This window comes from Taeniopygia guttata, chromosome 4, assembly GCF_048771995.1.
Source record: "Taeniopygia guttata chromosome 4, bTaeGut7.mat, whole genome shotgun sequence".
Classification (NCBI taxonomy): Eukaryota; Metazoa; Chordata; class Aves; order Passeriformes; family Estrildidae; genus Taeniopygia; species Taeniopygia guttata.
In genome coordinates this window covers 2,066,893-2,084,758 of record NC_133028.1, presented here as the reverse complement: position 1 = coordinate 2,084,758, position 17,866 = coordinate 2,066,893, and the positions used below count along the sequence as shown (strand labels likewise).

Genomic DNA, 17,866 nt, shown 5'->3' with positions numbered 1-17,866 from the left:
GGTGAGGGGCTGCAGCAGCGCGGGTAGCAGTGGGGTGGGTCAAGGTCACCGTTGTTATCTCCCCACACCCTTCATTCCCTCCATCATCATCATCATCATCATCATCATCATCATCATCATCATCACCAACAGAGGTTAGAGCCGGGCTGGATGGTCCTGGCAGGGGGAAGCCCCACTTAGGGGGTCACTGGGGAGGGGTGCAGAGATGTGGCAGAAGAAGGGGGGGTTCAGCCCCTCTGCACCCCACGAGTGTCCTGTGGGTCACACCAAGGTTCAGTCTGTGGGGGGGTGCGATCCGTCGGTATGGGGGGCACCCCGAGCCCGTGGTGGGGGGCTGCAAGGGCACGTCCACACCGGGTCTGGGGGCTCAGACCTTCAGTTTGTCCCACCTCAGGGTGGGGTCAGGCTGGACAAATCATGGAAGCCGGAGGTGGCAATTTCCACCCGGGATAAGGCAAGTGGTGAGACCCCGCTGGCAGGGTGGGGGGCTTCCAGCACCAGGAGTGGGACATCCACGCCCTGCCCTGCTCCGGGTGGGGCTCACAAGGAGCTCAGAGTGACCCACGGAGCTGCAGAACCCTGCCAGGTGTGGGGGACCACGTTTGGGCTCCCAGGGGTGCGGGCAGGGAGCTGCAGGTGTCCCTTGGGTGCCACGGGTATGAGCAGGGTGCTGCAGACATCTGGGGGTTAGGCAGGGGGCTGCAGAGGTCCATAGGGCATGGGTGCCCACCCCTGGGCTCCAGGTGGGCTTTGGTGAAGCTCTGAGTCCAACCACAAGGGCACAGCTTCGCTCCTGGATGCTCCTGGGGGGCTCTCCATGGCGGGGAGGGGCTCTCAGGAAGCCGCAGCTCCTTCCCTGCCACCATCCAGCCTCAGATCCCACCGGGGCTCCCAGTGCCACCTCCCGGCACATCAGCAGCACCCAGGGGTGGCCCCGTCACACCACGGAGGCCACCCCCGAGACCGATGTCACCTTGTTGTCCTCGGCCCAGGGTTGGAGGTTCTGGAGGGCGTAGAGCGAGGAGTTGTGCATGCACAGGGGGTCCTGCGGCAGCGGCTGTGCCAGGCTCTTCTGGAACGCCTCCTGCTGCAGGTGCAGCATCAGCCGGTTGGCCTGCTGCCGCTCCGCCTCGCGTTCCTCCGCCGTCTGCCGCCTGCACACAGCCGCCGGTGGCACGGGCAGCAGCTGGCACTGCCACCTGTCACCTGTGCCACAGTGCTGTACCTTCCCCTTACAGCTGGCACTGCCACCTGTCACCTGTGCCGGTCCCCTTACTGCTGCCCCCTGCCCCACAGCGCTGTCCCTGTGCCCTTACAGCTGGCACTGCCACCTGCCCCACAGCGCTGTGCCTGTCCCCTTACTGCTGCCACTGCCCGCTGCCCCACAGCGCTGTCCCTGTCCCCTTAGTGCTGGCACTGCCACCTGCCCCACAGCGCTGTGCCTGTCCCCTTGCTGCTGGCACTGCCACAGTGACAGGCAGCCCGTGCCATCCATCCCCAGTCCGTCCCAGTGCCAGCCTCGGGGCCCCAAAATGTGGGGCTCGCTGCTGGAGGGATGTGGGGTTTGGGGCTGCCAGAGGGATATTGGGATGTCAGAGGGATATCAGGGTGGCTGCCAGAGGGATATATTGGGGTGTCTGCCAGAGGGATATTGGGGTGTCAGAGGGATATTGGGATGCCAGAGGGATATTGGGATGTCAGAGGGATATCGGGGTGGCTGCCACAGGGACACATTGAGGTGGCTGCCAGAGGGACCCATTGAGGTGGCTGCCAGAGGGACACACTGAGGTGTCTGCCAGCGCGGTGTGACCATCGCGGCTGTGGCGGTTACCCCAGGGCAGCCCCGTTACCTCCACTTGGTGCGGCGGTTCTGGAACCAGGTCTTGACCTGGGCGTCCGTCATCTTGAGAGCCTTGGCCAGGGTGGCCCTCTCGGCCGAGGCCAGGTACTTCTGCCGGTGGAAACGCTTCTCCAGCTCGCAGATCTGCACCCGGGAGAAGGACGTCCGCGGCTTCTTGCGCTTGGGCGGCGTCCGGTTCTGGTACGGGTGCCCGATGCGCCGCGTCACCGCGAAGGGCGACAGCGCGGCTGTGGGGACAGCGGGGTGAGAGGGGCTGGGGGTGACATCGGCAAAGAACAGCAGAGCAGGACACCGGGGGGATGCCGGGGGGCTTGGGGACATGGGGATGGCCTGGGTGAGCAGCGGAGGGGGACACGGTCACTCCTGCAGCCGCGTGGCACCGGAATGTCGGGGCGGATGGGGTGGCATGGTCACAGGACTGGTGCCTCCCCTCACACCGAGCCCTGCAGGGGCTGCCCAGCCCTGCCCGTGAGGGGATGGGGACACAGAAGGTGTTGGGGGCAGAAAGTCTCTTTCCATGGGTCAGCAATTCCTTGGGTGGCCACTGCCAGGGGCTGGGAAGGGGATGTCCCTTGCCCAGCTGAGGTGTGGGCCAGCCCCAGTGAGACCAATGTGCCCCAGAAGATGCCAGAGCTGCAGGGAGCGTCAGAACAGTGAAGCAGCATGAAGGAAAGTGAAGGCTTGGCCCCGTGTCCCTCCTACTCTGGCAGTGGCCTCAGCCAAGCCATGACCCTACAGCACCACGTCCCCATGGCGCCATGGCACTGTGGCCATCACCACGGCCATCACCAGGGCCAGCACCGCATGGGCACGGCCGGGACCGTGGTTGGCCATGGAGCCACAGGGATGTGGGTACAGCCCACAGCACCCCAGGGGGCCCCCAGCACCCACAGACTCCCTCCCACCCACACCCAGGAGGCCGCCTGGCCGCCGGCGGGGGCGGACACGGTTGACGCAGGTGGAGGCCCCGTTCCCCCTCCCCTCGCCGGGACCAGACGCCTCCTGCCCGCGGCCCACCCCAAGGCCGGTGGTGCTGAGTGATGGCTGCGGCTGGGAGAGCCCGTGCCGGGGAGGGGCCGCCCCATCCAGCCAACGCTGGCGCCAGGCAGGAGACGAGGACGTCACCCGCCACCCGCCACCCTGGCGCGGGGACGGTGCTTCGTCACCGCCGCGATGGCGGCTAGGCCGGGAGGTGATCACGGGTCTGCTGGTGCCCAGGTGGGACCCCCATGTCCCCAATGTCTCGCCCCACGTTGCCCCATCGCCCACATGGCCACTGGCCCGGCATGGCCTCCAGCTTTGTCCCCAAACACAGCCACACGATGGGGACGTGGCAGTGCCGCCATCTTGGGTGGGAGCAGAGCTGAGCCAGGCCGGGGGTCCCCAGCACCCACACACGGTCCCAGTGCCCGGGACCCCAACCTCAGCACCCCTCCTGCTCCTCGGGTGCTGCAAACAACACCCCCAGCCCCCAGCAGGGCACTCAGCGGTATCCACAACGGCCTCTCCCACACCACTGACACCGTGTTCAGACCCAGGATCCCATCACAGCCACCCCACAGCTACTGCTCCACCACCGTCCCCATCCCCTGGGCTTCACAAGGTGTGGGACATCTGCTCCGTGCATGGATGAGCTTTGTCCTCACCCCTACGGTGCTTCCCCCACCCTGCACCGTTTCCCCACGGAGCCCCCACATCACATCTCACACCCCGCAGAGCCCCCACCCCACTCTCCGTTCCAGGGGAGCCCCCTCAGAGCTCCCACTCCACACCCCTGCCCCCCACAACCGCCCTGTTACGGTGGCACAGGGTCACCACCGCCACCTCCAAACCGGGGAAGGCACCGGACATGAAGCAGAGCTCCAGACCGGAGCCCGCTGCGACTCCCGGGCTCCACCCGCAGCCGCCGGACCCTGCCCGGTACCGCGGTGGAGCCGCCGGTAGCCGCGTCCACCCCGACCGTTTTCTCGCAGGCCCCGACGGCGGCGGGTGAGAACCGGGCGCTGCGGGAACCTGTGGAGCGCACGGTCCCCGCCCCCCCCGTCCGATCCCCGGACCGCACTGCCCCGACGGTACCGGTGCCGCTGAGCCCCGGGAGCCCCAGCAGCCGTTCCCCCGCTCACCGGAGAGCCGGTCTTTGGCGATGCGGCGGGTGGTCTCCATCCAGGGGAAGGTGAGCCCCGGCAGCGCGGGCCCCGGTGGCGGCGCGGCGGGCGCTGCGGGCGCGGCGGGCGCGGGCCGGTGCGCCGGGACGCGGATGACTCCGGCGGGCGGCGCGGCGGGCGCGGGGGTCACGTTCACGCTCACGTTCATGCTCATGTTGAGGTTGTAGGAGCCGAGCGGACCGCCGGCACCGTAACCGCTCCCGTAGAGCCCGTAGTCGGGTTCTGCCGCCGCCCGGTGCGGCCCCGTGGGTTCGGGGCCGCCTAAAATCTGGTCGATACCGAAGCTGATGGGCTCGTGGGGCGCGGGGGGCCCGGGGCCGCCGCCCTCCCGCTCCATCCCGGCCGCGCTCAGAGCCGGTGGGACGCGGGCATGGCCGGGGGGCGGCGGGAGCGGCCGGTGCGGGGCGGGACGCGGTGCAAGGTGCGGGGCAGGTACCGGCTGCGGGTGCGGGCCCGGGGCAGGGTGCGGGGCATGGCTCGCCGCCGCTGGCGGCCCCGGGGCGGGAGCGCGGGTGGGCTGCGGGCCCTGGCGGGACGCGCTTTTCTGCCCCGCTCCATCCGGACCGGCCGAACTCCCACCGCCCGCGCCCTGATTGGCGGCCGCGCCCCGTGATTGACAGCCCGGGGCCCCGCCCCCTCCCCGGGACACCCCCCCCCCACCCCCCCCCCACCCCGTCCCCGCCGCTCCCGGTCCCCGCCCCGGCTCCGGGACAAGCGGACGGGCCCGTCGGGTCCCGAGCGCCCGCGCCCCGCACGGGTCCCGCACGTCCCCCGCGCACCGACGGGCTCCGTACCCGATCGCCCCCACCGGGGCGTCCACCGGGCCGCCTACCCGGTTCACCGTCACCCGCAGCGTCCCCGCTCCGTCCGCAGCCCCGTGGGCGCACGAAGCGGCCCCTGCCCCAGCGCCGTTACCGCGGGGCGCACGGAGCCGCACAGGCTTCGCACCGAGCCCGGTTCCCCCCGAGCCCGTCCGTACGGGAGCGAACGGATCCGGAGGCCCGGGAGCCCGGTGTGGGGACCCGGGGGTTGTTCCGACCCGCCGCCGTTCACAGAACACGGACACATCCCGGGACACGGATCCCAATCTCCTCGGAGTTCCCGGGAAATCGCCTCTCCCGGGACACCGACCCCACGCCGACCTTCAGTTCCCGGGCCGTGAACCCCCTTCCCCGGGACCTGCCGTTCCCGGTATCACGGAGCCCGTTTTCCACGGACCAAACTGTGCAGGGGGGTGAAGTCCGACACCCCCTGACCCCGCCATGCCCGGAGATAAATCCCGGTTCCCGACCCGCCGTTCCCTGGGATGGACCCCGGTTCCCGACCCGCCGTTCCCTGGGATGGACCCCGGTCCCCGCCCCGCCTTTCCCGGTCACAGAGCCCAGCCCGGTAACGGCAGCAGAGAGCGCGGCACTGGCTGGGTCGGGTCTTCCGACGACTATCGCGACACGGCGGCCCCACGGGTGGGCTCCCGGCGGCTCCCGAGCGGGTCACGGCCCCGGGACAGGGGCTGGAGGGGCGGAGGCGGCTGGCGCCACCGGTCTGGGGTAAATGACATTACCGGGGCCTGCGCCTGTAAATCACGGCAGCACCGGGGGCTGCAGCTGCCGCTCCGGGGGCACCGCACACCCCTGGGGCACCGGGGGGCACCGGGCGGTGCCATGTGGGGCCGCGGGAACCGGGACCGCGTTGGCACACACCCTGTGCCACCCTCGGCCGTGCCCACAGCCCAGCACGGCACCGGGAACGGCCGAGCTGCTCCTCTCCACACCGGGGCACCGACGGAGCTTCGTGTGCCCAGAAGGGGAGGGGGACACAAAAGCGCCGCGGTTTTTTTTGGCTTTTCCTGCTCGCAACCCCGCAGGTGCCAGGACAAATCCCAGCGCTCCCACTGTGGCTTTTCCACCTGGAAAGATCCACCGGCTCCGGGTTTGCTGCGACAGAGGGACCCGCAGTGACCCCGTGGCGGCGACAGTGGCAGTGACAGCGGTGACAGTGGCAGCGGGAGGAAATGGCGGGTACCGGAGGAGGAGGAGGAGGCGGCAGGTTAATTGAAGCCGGAGCAGGAGGCAGATGTTGCCGTGCCCAGGGGCTGGAATCTGCCGGGCTGGGAGATGGATCGGGGGGCTGTGACGGGGCCCGGGGCAATGCGGGTTCTCCCGGCGCCAGGACCCGCCCCACGCCCACGGGGGGCTGCAGGCGGCACCCCCGGCCGGAGCAGCCCCCCCTGCCCCGCAGCTTCCAGCAGGGCTGCCCTGGAAGGTGCAGGAAGAATTGAGGGTGCTCAAGGAGTTCTGAGCCCCTTCCCACCCTGCTGTAGGGTGTTTCCCACCCAGGGACCCCTCACTGTCACCACCTTGTGCCACTGGCTCTGTGTTCCCAGTGATCCTTGGGCCACCTGGAGTCACCCTGGGGACCAGGCAGGGTCCCTGCACCCGGAACCCCCCAATGGGCCAGTAAAGACCCTTCCTCATTTCTCAACTCCAGCAGGGACCTCGGTGTGTGCCCGCTGGCATCCCGTGGGGCTGGGGCTGACAGTTCTTGTGGGTGCCAGTGACAGCTGGAGGGGATGGGACAGAAAAAAGGGACATTTTCCCAGTTCCAGGAGGGAATCAGCCTTCAGCCAGTGCAGCACCACCGCCAGAGCTGCACCAGCATCTCCCTGCACGCCCCTGTGCCCCTGAGAGCAGGGGGGTCACTCATGGGGTCTGGGGGTCACACATGGGGTCTGGGGGGTCACTCATGGGGTCTGGGGGGTCTGCCCTCTGCTCGCCTCACCCGGAGGTGCTGCCCGAAGCTACCGGGACTCATTTTCCCGTTCCCCACCATAGCCCCGGGGCTGCCGGTGGTGCCACGTCCCCGGTGCGGGGCTCAGGAGCTGCTGCCGGGGCGCGGGTCACCGGGACGGGTCCGTGCCCGGTGTCCCGGCCATCACGGCGATGGAGCGGCGGGGATCTGGCAGGGCCCCACGTTCCCACCGGCCAGAGGCTGCCGCACACCCGCTCCCGCCCGCTCCCCCCGGTAATCTCATTACCGCTGGACGTCCCCTTCTTCCTCCCGCTTCCCCCCAAACCCGCTGGCAAACTGGAGGGACAGTCAGCTCCTCTCTGGCTGCTGGGTTAATTCTGGGCTAATTAGATGAACCAGCCCAGATTGGATTACTTTAGCCTGCATTTGGTCCTCCAGTCCTTGGCTTGCGGCTCCCGGGGGAGCTGCTGGCGCCTCCTGCCTCAATCAGACACTTCTTAACCGCATGAAACACTCCCGGTGCCCCCCGCCGCCCGCCCGCCGCGGGCGCCGGCACCGGGACGGGGTGCGCGGGGTGAGGCGGCAGCAGCCGGTGGGCGCGGTGCCCACCCCGAGCCGGTTGGCACGGGGATGGATGGGGATGGGATGGGATGGAGTCGGGATGAAGTCGGGACGGGACCGGGGTGACTGCGGCCCACTCGGACGTCACGGTGACCGGCGGCGGCTGCGCGGTGTCCTCGGGGAGGAGCCGGGTGCCACACGGGTGCGGGGGTGGCTGCACGGGTGACACCGACCCCCGGCTGCTGGGGGGCTGCAGAGGGGATGGATGCCAACTTCGGTGGGGTGAGGGATGGAGCAGGGGGCAGGAGGGAGTGCTGTGGGAGTGGGGGGCACACACAGCCCCCCATTCTTGCTCCCTGCAGGACAGGCAGCTCCTGCCTCACTGCTCAGCGGGATCAGTGCCCGCGTACCCCAACCCCATCTCCCTGGGGTCCGACACCCACTGGGGGTGTTGTGGGGTCTCCCCGGCCGGGGGGCTGCAGGTGCCCGTCCCGGTGTGCCGGTGGCTGGTGGCCGCTGACAGCCGCGTGCCTCAGGGCCTCGTTAGCGAAGGTTAATTGGATTCTGCAGATGTACTCGGTGCATTAGGCAAGAGCTCAGTCCATAAGCACCCAACCCCCGCTGCCCTATAGGGACCCCTGCCCACCTCAGAGGGATTAATAGGGACCCCTATCCACCCTGCCGGATCTAACAGGGACCCTATAGGGACCCCTGCCCACCTCAGAGGGATTAATAGGGACCCCTATCCACCCTGCTGGGTCTAACAGGGACCCTATAGGGACCCCTGCCCACCTCAGAGGGATTAATAGGGACCCCTATCCACCCTGACGGATCTAACAGGGAGCCCTGCTCAACTTGGGGACCCTCTGCCTTCCTTGGGGGAATCCCAAATTGGGTCAGGAGCGTGTCCGGCTCAGCCCCAGCGAGGCTCCGGCCGGGAAAACGCCCGGCAGCTCTTCCCAGAAGGAGCCGCCCCGGCCCTGCCGCGGAAATGGAGCTGAATATCTGAGCAGGGTTGGGCTTAAAAGCTTCGCCCTCGGAGCCCCGCGCAGCCCCGCCGGCTCCCGCCATCAATTATTAACGGCGAGATGGATCCGCGGCCTCGCCCGTGCCCGCCTGGCGGGGGAGGCTCCGGGAGTACCGGGGACGGGCTCTCCGCCCTCGGTCCCCAAGCTAGAGGCACCCACAGAGCCCGCTCCTCGCCCGGCCGGGACTGGCGGTGCCGGTGCCGGTGCCGTTACCGGGTGCCGGTGCCGTTACCGGGTGCCGGTGCCGGTTCTCCTCACGGCCGCGGGGCCGCGCTGGCCCCGCTGTGACCCCCGCCCCTCCCCGGATGGCTCCTGGCAGGTACAGATGGGACCGGACCCTCCCCAGCCGGGGGTCACCGGCCCCCGCCGTGCTCTCACCTCCCGGGCCGGGGCTGGTCCGGAACCTCTGCCCGCCGGTGCTCCGGTACCGGGAGGGGCTCGTGTTGCTCCCGGTGCGGTGCCGGGGCTCGGCCACACACCGTGCGCCTCCCGGGACGAGGGGCTGGCACCGGGGTGACCACTCCGGTCGGGCAGGGGGGACAGCGCGACTGGACTGGGCACACTGAGGGAGCTGAGCGGTCTGTGACCCGTAACCCGAACCGGGACCGGCACCGGGATCACGACCAGGACCGGGACGCATCCAGGAGCCCCAAAACCTCACAGTTCCCGGTCGTGGCAGCGCGGCTGTGTGCCAGGAGCTCCATGCTGGGTGCCAGCCCCTGCTCGGGGGTCCCGCCGTGCTCCTCTGCCCGTGGGGGGCTCTGAGGGGTCGTGGGGATCTCGGTTCGGCTCCGCATTAGCGCGGCCGCTGCTTCCCCTGAGCCAAACCTTCATTAGCGTGGCTCCGGGTGGGGCCGCGGGCGGCTCCGCTGGCACCCCAAAGTGGCAGCACCTCGGCACCCCAAACTGGCAGCACCCCGGCACCCCAAATGTCAGCAGCGCGACACCCTAAACCGTCAGCACGCTGGTACCCCAGCGACACCCCAGCACCCCAACCTGCCTGAACCCCAACACCCCAACCTGCGAGCACCCCAAAGTGCCGGGGCACACACCCCAACCCTGCCAGCGCCCCACTAGCCCGACCCTCGTGTCCCCTCGCAGCTTCCAGACCCCCTCAAACCCCCTCAGACCCCCTCAAACCCCTTCAGACCCCCTCAGAACTCCTCAAACCCCCTCAGACCCCCTCAAACCCCCTCAAACCCCTTCAGACCCCCTCAAACCCCCTCAGAACTCCTCAAACCCCCTCAGATCCCCTCAGACCCCCTCAGACCCCCTCAAACCCTCTCAGAACTCTTCAAACCCCCTCAGAACTCCTCAAACCCCCTCAAACCCCCTCAGAACTCATCAAACCCCCTCAGACCCCCTCAAACCTCCTTAGACCCCCTCAAACCCCCTCAGAATTCCTCAAACCCCCTCAGAACTCCTCAGATCCCCTCAGACCCCCTCAAACCCCCTCAGAACTCCTCAAACCCCCTCAGACACCCTCAGACCCCCTCAAACCCCCTCAGAACTCTTCAAACCCCCTCAGAACTCCTCAAACCCCCTCAAACCCCCTCAGAACTCATCAAACCCCCTCAGACCCCCTCAAACCTCCTTAGACCCCCTCAAACCCCCTCAGAATTCCTCAAACCCCCTCAGAACTCCTCAGATCCCCTCAGACCCCCTCAAACCCCCTCAGAACTCCTCAAACCCCCTCAGACACCCTCAGACCCCCTCAAACCCCCTCAGAACTCCTTAAACCCCCTCAAACCCCCTCAGAACTCCTCAAACCCTCTCAGAACTCCTCAGACCCCCTCAGACCCCCTCAAACCCCCTCAGACCCCCTCAGAACTCCTCAAACCCCCTCAAACCCCCTCAGAACTCCTCAAACCCCCTCAGACCCCCTCAGACCCCCTCAAACCCCCTCAGAACTCCTCAAACTCCCTCAGACCCCCTCAGACCCCCTCAAACCCCCTCAGAACTCCTCAAACTCCCTCAGACCCCCTCAGAACTCCTCAAACTCCCTCATATCCCCTCAGACCCCCTCAAACCCCCTCAAACCCCCTCAAACCCCCTCAGACCCCCTCAGACCCCCTCAAACCCCCTCAAACCCCCTCAAACCCCCTCAGATCCCCTCAGACCCCCTCAGAACTCCTCAGAACTCCTCAGAACTCCTCAAACCCCCTCAAACCCCCTCAGACTCCCGCCCCCCCCGCCCCTCCCGTTCCCCCGCGTTGCTCTGCCGCCCTCTGGCGGTCTCCCTCAGCACCGCGCACGCAGAGCGCTCTCTGATTGGCTGCCGCTGCTGTCCGTCAAGAGCGCGCCCTCTCGCTATTGGCCAGCGCCGTGAACACCCTCCCCTAAACACGGCGGGTCCGGTGGCGGCGGCTCCCGGCGGTTCCCCCTCACGGACGAGGGCGGGGGCTCTCGGGATCCCGCGCCTCTCCCCGTGGGTTGCGGGGAAGGATCAGCATAGGGCCGAGCTTGCGCTGCCCGCCGCGGCTCGAGACACGCGGGGCACGCTAGGAGTTGTAGTCCCGCCGCTCGCTGCGGCCCCGCCCCGAACACGGAAGTGCGCGAGGCCACAGGCGGAGGCGGCTCTAAGATGGCGTCGCCTCCTCAGGGGGGCCCGATGGCCATCGCCATGCGGCTGCGGAACCAGCTCCAGGCCGTCTACAAGATGGACCCGCTGCGGAACGAGGCGAGCGGCCCTACCGGGAGGGCGGGAGGCAGCGGGAGGAGGCGGTGGCGGCGACACCGGGGGCCAGCGCGGGAGGGGACGGGAGGTGGCGCGGTGGCGCCGCTGGGGGGCGCTGTGAGACCGAGGGGCGGTGCGGGGGCGGGGCCAAGGGAAGGGGGCGTGGCCAAGGCTCGGGGCAGGCACTGGGTTGGGGGGTGTCCCCGGACCCCCAAAAATCCCATTTTTTTGTATAATAAGGCAAAACAGGGCATCCAGCCCCCTTCAAATCTAGTTTTCTAGCGTAATAATGGAATACAGAGTGCTCAGTCCTGTTTGCTGGTATGTTAAGGCCGTACAGGGGGTGCAGCATCCCAAAATCCCGTGTTCTGCCGTAATAATGGAAGGCAGGAGGCACAGCCTCCCTAAATCCTGTTTTCTGAAATAATAAGAGAAAACAGGAGGCGTGGCTCCCCAGAATCCCATTTTCTGTCATTTTCCCATTAAAATAAGACAGTGAGGCCAGCCTCTCAAAATCCCATTTTCTGGTATAATAAAGGAAGACGTGGGGAATCCCTACAAAGTCCCATTTTCTTACATATCTTAACAGGACGGGGGTGGCCAGCCCGTCAGAATCCGTTTTCTGGCATATTAAAGCAAAACATGAGGCGCAACTCCCCAAAATCCGATTTTTTTAGCATGTTAAGGGAATGGCAGGAGAGGATCCTTGGGCTAAGGGGTTCCAGGTGACAGGTGGGGGTGGTCTGGGATGCTCCATGTGACAGTGAGGTGTCCCCGCAGGAGGAGGTGAAGGTGAAGATGAAGGAGCTGAACGAGCACATCGTGTGTTTCCTGTGCGCCGGGTATTTCATCGACGCCACCACCATCACCGAGTGCCTGCACACCTGTGAGCTTCCCCACCTGGGTGGGGGGCTGTGAGTCCCACGGGGGTGTGGTGCCACCCCTCCTACACCTGTCCATGTCCCCTCACACCTGTCCTTGTCCCCAGTCTGCAAGAGCTGCATCGTGAAGTACCTGCAGACCAGCAAGTACTGCCCCATGTGCAACACCAAGATCCACGAGACGCAGCCGCTGCTCAACCTCAAACTGGACAGGGTCATGCAGGACATCGTCTACAAGCTGGTGCCCGGCCTGCAGCACAGTACGGGGGACATGGGGGACATGGGGGGCTCAGGGGACATGGGGGGCTCAGGGGACATGGCATGCAGCACAGTACAGGGGACATGGGGGGCCCAGGGGACTTGGGGGGATGTGGGGGGCTCAGGGGACATGGGGGACATGGCGTGCTCAGGGGACATGGCATGCAGCACAGTACAGGGGACATGGGGGCTCAGGCGACTTGGGGGGACATGGGGGGCTCAGGGGATATGGGGGGCTCAGGGGGCATGGCATGAAGCACAGTACGGGGGACATGGGGGGCTCGGGGGATGTGGGGGGCTCAGGGGACATGGGGGGCTCAGGGGACATGGCAAGCAGCACAGTATGGGGCACATGGGGGGCTCAGGGGACTTGGGGGGACATGGGAGGCTTAGGGGACAGGGCATGCAGCACGGTACAGGGGACATGGGATTCTCAGGGGTCATGGGGGACATGGGGGGCTCAGGGGACATGGGGGGCTCAGGAGACATGGGGGACATCGGGTCCTCAGGGGACATGGCATGCAGCACAGTATGGGGCACATGGGGGGCTCAGGGGACTTGGGGGGACATGGGGGACATGGGGGGCTCAGGGGACATGGGGGGCTCAGGAGACATGGCATGCAGCACAGTACAGGGGACATGGGGGACAAGGGGGGCTTGGGGGGACATGGGGGGCTTAGGGGACATGGGGGTTTCAGGGGACATGGCATGCAGCACAGTATGGGGCACATGGGGGGCTCAGGGGACTTGGGGGGACATGGGAAGCTTAGGGGACATGGCATGCAGCACAGTACAGGGGACATGAAGGGCTCAGGGGACATGGGGGACGTGGGGGGCTTAGGGGACATGGCATGCAGCACAGTACAGGGGACATGGGGGGCTCAGGGGACATGGCATGGGGGGGCTCAGGGGACATGGCATGGGGGGGCTCAGGGGACATGGCATGCAGCACAGTACAGGGGACATGAAGGGCTCAGGGGACATGGGGGACGTGGGGGGCTTAGGGGACATGGCATGCAGCACAGTACAGGGGACATGGGGGGCTCAGGGGACATGGCAAGCAGCACAGTACGGGGCACATGGGGGACACGGGGGGCTCAGGGGACATGGGGGGCTCAGGGGACGTGGCATGCAGCACAGTACAGGGGACATGGGGGGCCCAGGGGACACGGCATGCAGCACAGTACAGGGGACACGAGGTACAGCCAGGGACCACCCTCAGGAGCAGATGGCCCCAGGGTGTCCCTGAGCCACCCGTCCCTTGCAGGTGAGGAGAAGCGGATCCGGGAGTTCTACCAGTCCCGTGGCCTCGACCGGGTGACGCAGCCCAGCGGTGGCGGTGGGACAGGGGGGCACGGGAGGGCGGTGCTGGGGGGGTGTGGGGGGCACAGGGGGCTGACGGTGCCACCTGTGTCCCCAGACACGGTGGGGGGTGACCCCATGGGGCTCCCCTACAGCACCTTTGACCACTCGCGCGCGCACTATTTCCGCTACGACGAGCACGTCTCGCTCTGCCTGGAGAAACTGAGGTGAGTCGGGGACTGCAGCCCCTCTGTGGGGTGGGGAGGGGACACAGGGGACACCGGGCATGACCCCCGACCGTGAGACCCTGGACACGTGTCCCTTTCTCTTCCCACCATAGCTCCAGCAAGGACAAGAGCAAGGCCATGCTGCAGGTGAGTGGGGGTCCCTGCAGAGCCCTGGCAGGGGTGTGTGGGGTCCCTGGAGACCCCCACAGCCCCCCAACCCTCTGTGTGCCCCTCACAGCAGAAATACGTGAGGTGCTCGGTGCGGGCACAGATCCGGCACCTGCGGAGGGTCCTGTGCCACCGGCTGGGGCTGTCCCTGCAGCATGTGAGTGGGGGTCCATGGGGGGGGTCCCAGCCCCCAGGGGTGTCCTTGCCCCCCTGATGCAGCCTCCCCGTGCAGGTGCAGATCCTGTTTGACAACGAGCCCCTCCCCGACCACATGACAATGAAGCAGCTTTGGCTCTCGCGCTGGTTTGGCAAGGTGAGCATCCATCCTAAGGGATGGCAGCCGCTGGTTTTGGGGTTCACCCTGCCGGGGGAGGGGTAGGGTGACCCTCTGGGGGTGGTTCGGGGTGTTATGGCGTTGAGGGATTGAGGATCTTTAATGTCAGTGGCTGCAGTGGTGATCTGGGGGGTCCCCAAAGGGGTTGGCCAAGTTTGTGGTGGAGTCCCTGGGCTGGGATTGGGGTCCCTGTACCAGGGGACTTCTGGGCTGGGGTTTGGGGTTTCTGCCCCAAGGGGATCTTGGGCTGGGGTTTTGGGTCTTGGACTGAGAATGGGGTGTCCCTGGATTGAAGTTTGGGATCCCTGCCCTAGGAGGGAGTCCTGGGCTGCGGTTTGGGGTCATGGGCTGGGATTGGGGGGGTCTGAGGCTTGGAGTCCCTACCCCGGGGGCACTCCCTGGGCTGGGATCTGGGGTCTCTGTCCCAAGGGGAGTCCTTGGCTGGAACCCCCCAGCTCTGACCCCCCCTCTTTGCCCCACAGCCTGCACCCCTCCTGCTGCACTACAGCATCAAGGACAAGAGGAGGTAGGGGTGGGGGGTGGGCACTGCCCCCCCAGTGCAGCCCTGCTCCCGCCCCCCCACCCCCATAACTTATACCCTTCTTCGAATTTATTTTTGGAATAAAACTGTGGAAAAGCCACAACCGAGCCCCTGCTTTGTCTGAGGGGAGCTGCTGTGGGGACTCAGTGACCCCCGGATGGGCTGCACCCATGGGGGCTGAGTCGTGGGGTGCCGGGGGTGCGCTGGGGGGCTGTGCAGCCCCCCCGGTCCCCACTCCCCGCATCGATCCCGTCACGGCTCCCGCCGCGTGTCCCGCCCTACATAATGAGCCTTAATGAACTCATCGGCCCTTTGATTGCTCGCAGCGCCCCCGCCCCGCGCGGCCCTAATTAGCCCGGGACAATATTCCGCCATCTGGATCCTCGCGGGCACAGCTGCGGGCGGGGGGTCCCGGGGGCGCGGGTGTCCCTGGGGTGCGGCTGGGACCCACGGCTGCGGGAGGAACAGGTGCCGGATCCCGGTGATGATCCCGGTGATGATCCCGGTGATCCCGGGAACGCGGCTCCGGAGGGGCCCTGGCTGCGGCACGGGGCTCGAAGCCCCGCGGTGCCGGTACCGGGCTGTACCGGGCGGCTGTCGGGGGCCGAGCTGTGGTGGGCACGGTCCGGGACCCACCGGGATGGGTGCGGCACCGGGTGCACCGTGACCCATCCTTCATCCCCGGTGCCCCGCGCCGCCGCCGCCGGGGGATCCGGTTACGGCCCGGCCCGGCTCAGCTGTCGGTCATCGCTCACCGGGCAGGGACGAAGGGAAACCCGGGGGCTGCGAGGCCATTCGGGTATGGGGGTCCCAATTGGGGCTGGATGGGTGGGCGGGCAGAATTGGGGTTCCAAATGAGGCTGGAGCGGGGTTGTGGAATGGGGGTCCTAAATAGGATTGGAGGAGCAAATGGGGGGCTCAGTAGGGCTGGAGGGCTCAAACAGGGCCAGAGGGTTTGGGGCATGTCCCAGACAGGGCTGGAGGTGTGGGGGAGCAGGATGGGTGTTCTAAACAAGGCCACAGGGATTGGGGGGTAAGACTGGGGTCCCAAATGGGATCAGAAGGATGGGTGGGGTATCCTAAATCAGGATGCAGGGCTGGAGGGGTGGGACAGAGATCCCGACTGGCACCAGAGGGCTGTGGGTGCAGTGTGGGAGTGACAAACGGGGCCGGAGGAGTGGAGGGGCAGGATGGGGACCCCAAAGAGGGCTGGGGGTGCAGGACGGGGGTCCAAACGGGGACTGCGTGTGGGTGGACGGATGGACGGAGGAACAGATGGATGGATGGATGGAGGGGGCTGTCCCTGTGTCTGTCAGCAGCGGCTCTGGCAGCCAGTTACAGACAGAGCAGGAAGCCCCCCGGAGCCCCCCACGCCCCCCCCAAGCCCTGCACCCCCTCCCTTATCAGCGCCAGCCCCGGAGGAGCCTAATTCAAACCAACTGCGGGGCTGACGTTGGTAAATGAGCCCCCCGCCCACGGCCTGGCCCCAGCGCCCACGGGGGCTGCCCCGGAGAGGGGGGAGATGAGGTTTGGGGGATCCAGGGGGGCAGGGGCAGGTACTGGGGGGATGTTCCCGTACCCCCGAGGCGCGGTCAGGCTGGAGGCGCTTTGATGTCCCCCCGGCCCGTCATGCTCCGAGGGGGTTAATGTCCCCCGGCTCCAGGCGGGCAGAGAGGGAAACCTGAGCCCCCGTCCCCCTGTCTTTAACCTGGGGGGCTGTCGGGGGGTCCCCAGCGACCAGAGGGGACAGGACCCTTAAGAGCTCCTTGGCTATGTGGGACCCACTGAGGATGGTGGCACCCCCAGCCTGGAGGGTCCCAGGGCTCGGTTTTGGGGTGAGAGGTGAAGGGTGCCCGGCCTCCTGAACGTGGTGGGCACGGGGATGGGCTGGGTGGGCACCAGGATGGACTGGGTGGGCACGGGGATGGGGTGGGTGGGCACCAGTATTGCCCCACATCCTGACCTCCCACCACCCCACGGCACCCCCAGGGATGGGATTGATGGGATGGGATGGGATGGGATTGATGGGATGGGATGGGATTAATGGGATGGCATGGGATGGCATGGGATGGGATGGGATGGGATGGGATGGGATGGGATGGCATGGGATGGCATGGGATGGCATGGGATGGCATGGGATGGCATGGGATGGCATGGGATGGGATGGCATGGGATGGCATGGGATGGGATGGGATGGCATGGGATGGCATGGGATGGGATTGATGGCATGGGATGGCATGGGATGGGATTGATGGGATGGGATGGGATTGATGGGATGGGATGGGATTGATGGCATGGGATGGCATGGGATGGGATTAATGGGATGGCATGGGATGGCATGGGATGGGATGGCATGGCATGGGATGGCATGGGATTAATGGGATGGCATAGCATGGCATGGGCACCATCCATCCCTGCGGTGCCCACCCCATCCCCTCCGTGTCCTGCGGCACGGGCACGCTGCTGTCGCGACGGGAATGAGCTGTCGCGACAGGAACGAGCCGCCCCACCCATCCCGAGATCAGACACGTTCCCTGTCCCGAAGCGCCGGGATGAGGCTGATGAGAAAATCCGATTTAATTCCTGTCACCGCCGGAGCGGCTCTAAATGACACCGGGGGGCTCTGACGTGCCCACGCTGAGCCCTCCCGTGCCCACGCTGAGCCCTCCCGTGCCCACCCCACCCTGTGCCCCCCTCACCCCCGTGTTTCCTGCCCGTTTCCTGAGGATGTGGGCACCGGCACTGGCACCGGGATGCCCGCCGGCCTGGCGAGGGGGGCACCTTCCTGCGGGCAGCGGGGTCATGGCAGAGCCTGGGAAAGTGCCGCCCCCGGGACCCCACCGGCCCCGCAGCACCGGGAGGAACCCTGGGAGTGCTCGGAGCGGCCGCGCCGGTAACGGGAGCGCTCGTGGCACCGAGCCGCCCCCGCCACCGGGCGAGCGGCACCGGCGGCACGGCCACCGAGCACCGGCAGCCCCCGGTGGCACTGGTGCAGGGGAACGCGGGGAGGGGGCTCCGGTGCCCGTGGGTCTGCCACGGGCACGGGTGGGGCATGGGGAGGGATAGGGGATATGGGATATGGGGGATGGGATATGGGGTGGGATATGGGGGATGG

General features: G+C 67.1%; 2 protein-coding genes across 4 annotated transcripts; one reads left to right on the top strand and one right to left on the bottom strand.

The window, feature by feature from the left end:
* Positions 1-78: 78 nt before the first annotated feature.
* On the bottom strand, positions 79-4,450 carry TLX2 (T cell leukemia homeobox 2). The gene is made up of 3 exons (XM_041715600.2): positions 3,985-4,450; positions 1,851-2,088; positions 79-1,154 (listed from the first exon to the last, which is right to left on the bottom strand). Exons 1-3 carry the CDS (start codon positions 4,361-4,363, stop codon positions 938-940), a joined length of 834 nt encoding a protein of 277 aa, XP_041571534.2. The 5' UTR covers positions 4,364-4,450; the 3' UTR covers positions 79-937.
* A 6,260-nt stretch (positions 4,451-10,710) lies between these two features.
* Positions 10,711-14,854, top strand: PCGF1 (polycomb group ring finger 1). 3 transcript variants are annotated; one of them, XM_030270306.4, is made up of 9 exons: positions 10,711-11,043; positions 11,821-11,926; positions 12,029-12,181; positions 13,447-13,512; positions 13,600-13,708; positions 13,822-13,855; positions 13,947-14,033; positions 14,109-14,189; positions 14,693-14,854. In XM_030270306.4, the coding sequence occupies exons 1-9, from the start codon at positions 10,948-10,950 to the stop codon at positions 14,738-14,740; spliced, it is 780 nt and encodes a 259-aa protein (XP_030126166.1). In that variant the 5' UTR covers positions 10,711-10,947; the 3' UTR covers positions 14,741-14,854. The 3 variants fall into 3 exon arrangements, with proteins under 3 accessions (XP_030126166.1, XP_030126165.1, XP_030126164.1); XM_030270305.4 differs by having other exon boundaries at positions 13,447-13,518; positions 13,950-14,033; XM_030270304.4 differs by having other exon boundaries at positions 10,714-11,043; positions 13,447-13,518.
* The last annotated feature ends 3,012 nt before the right edge of the window (positions 14,855-17,866 follow it).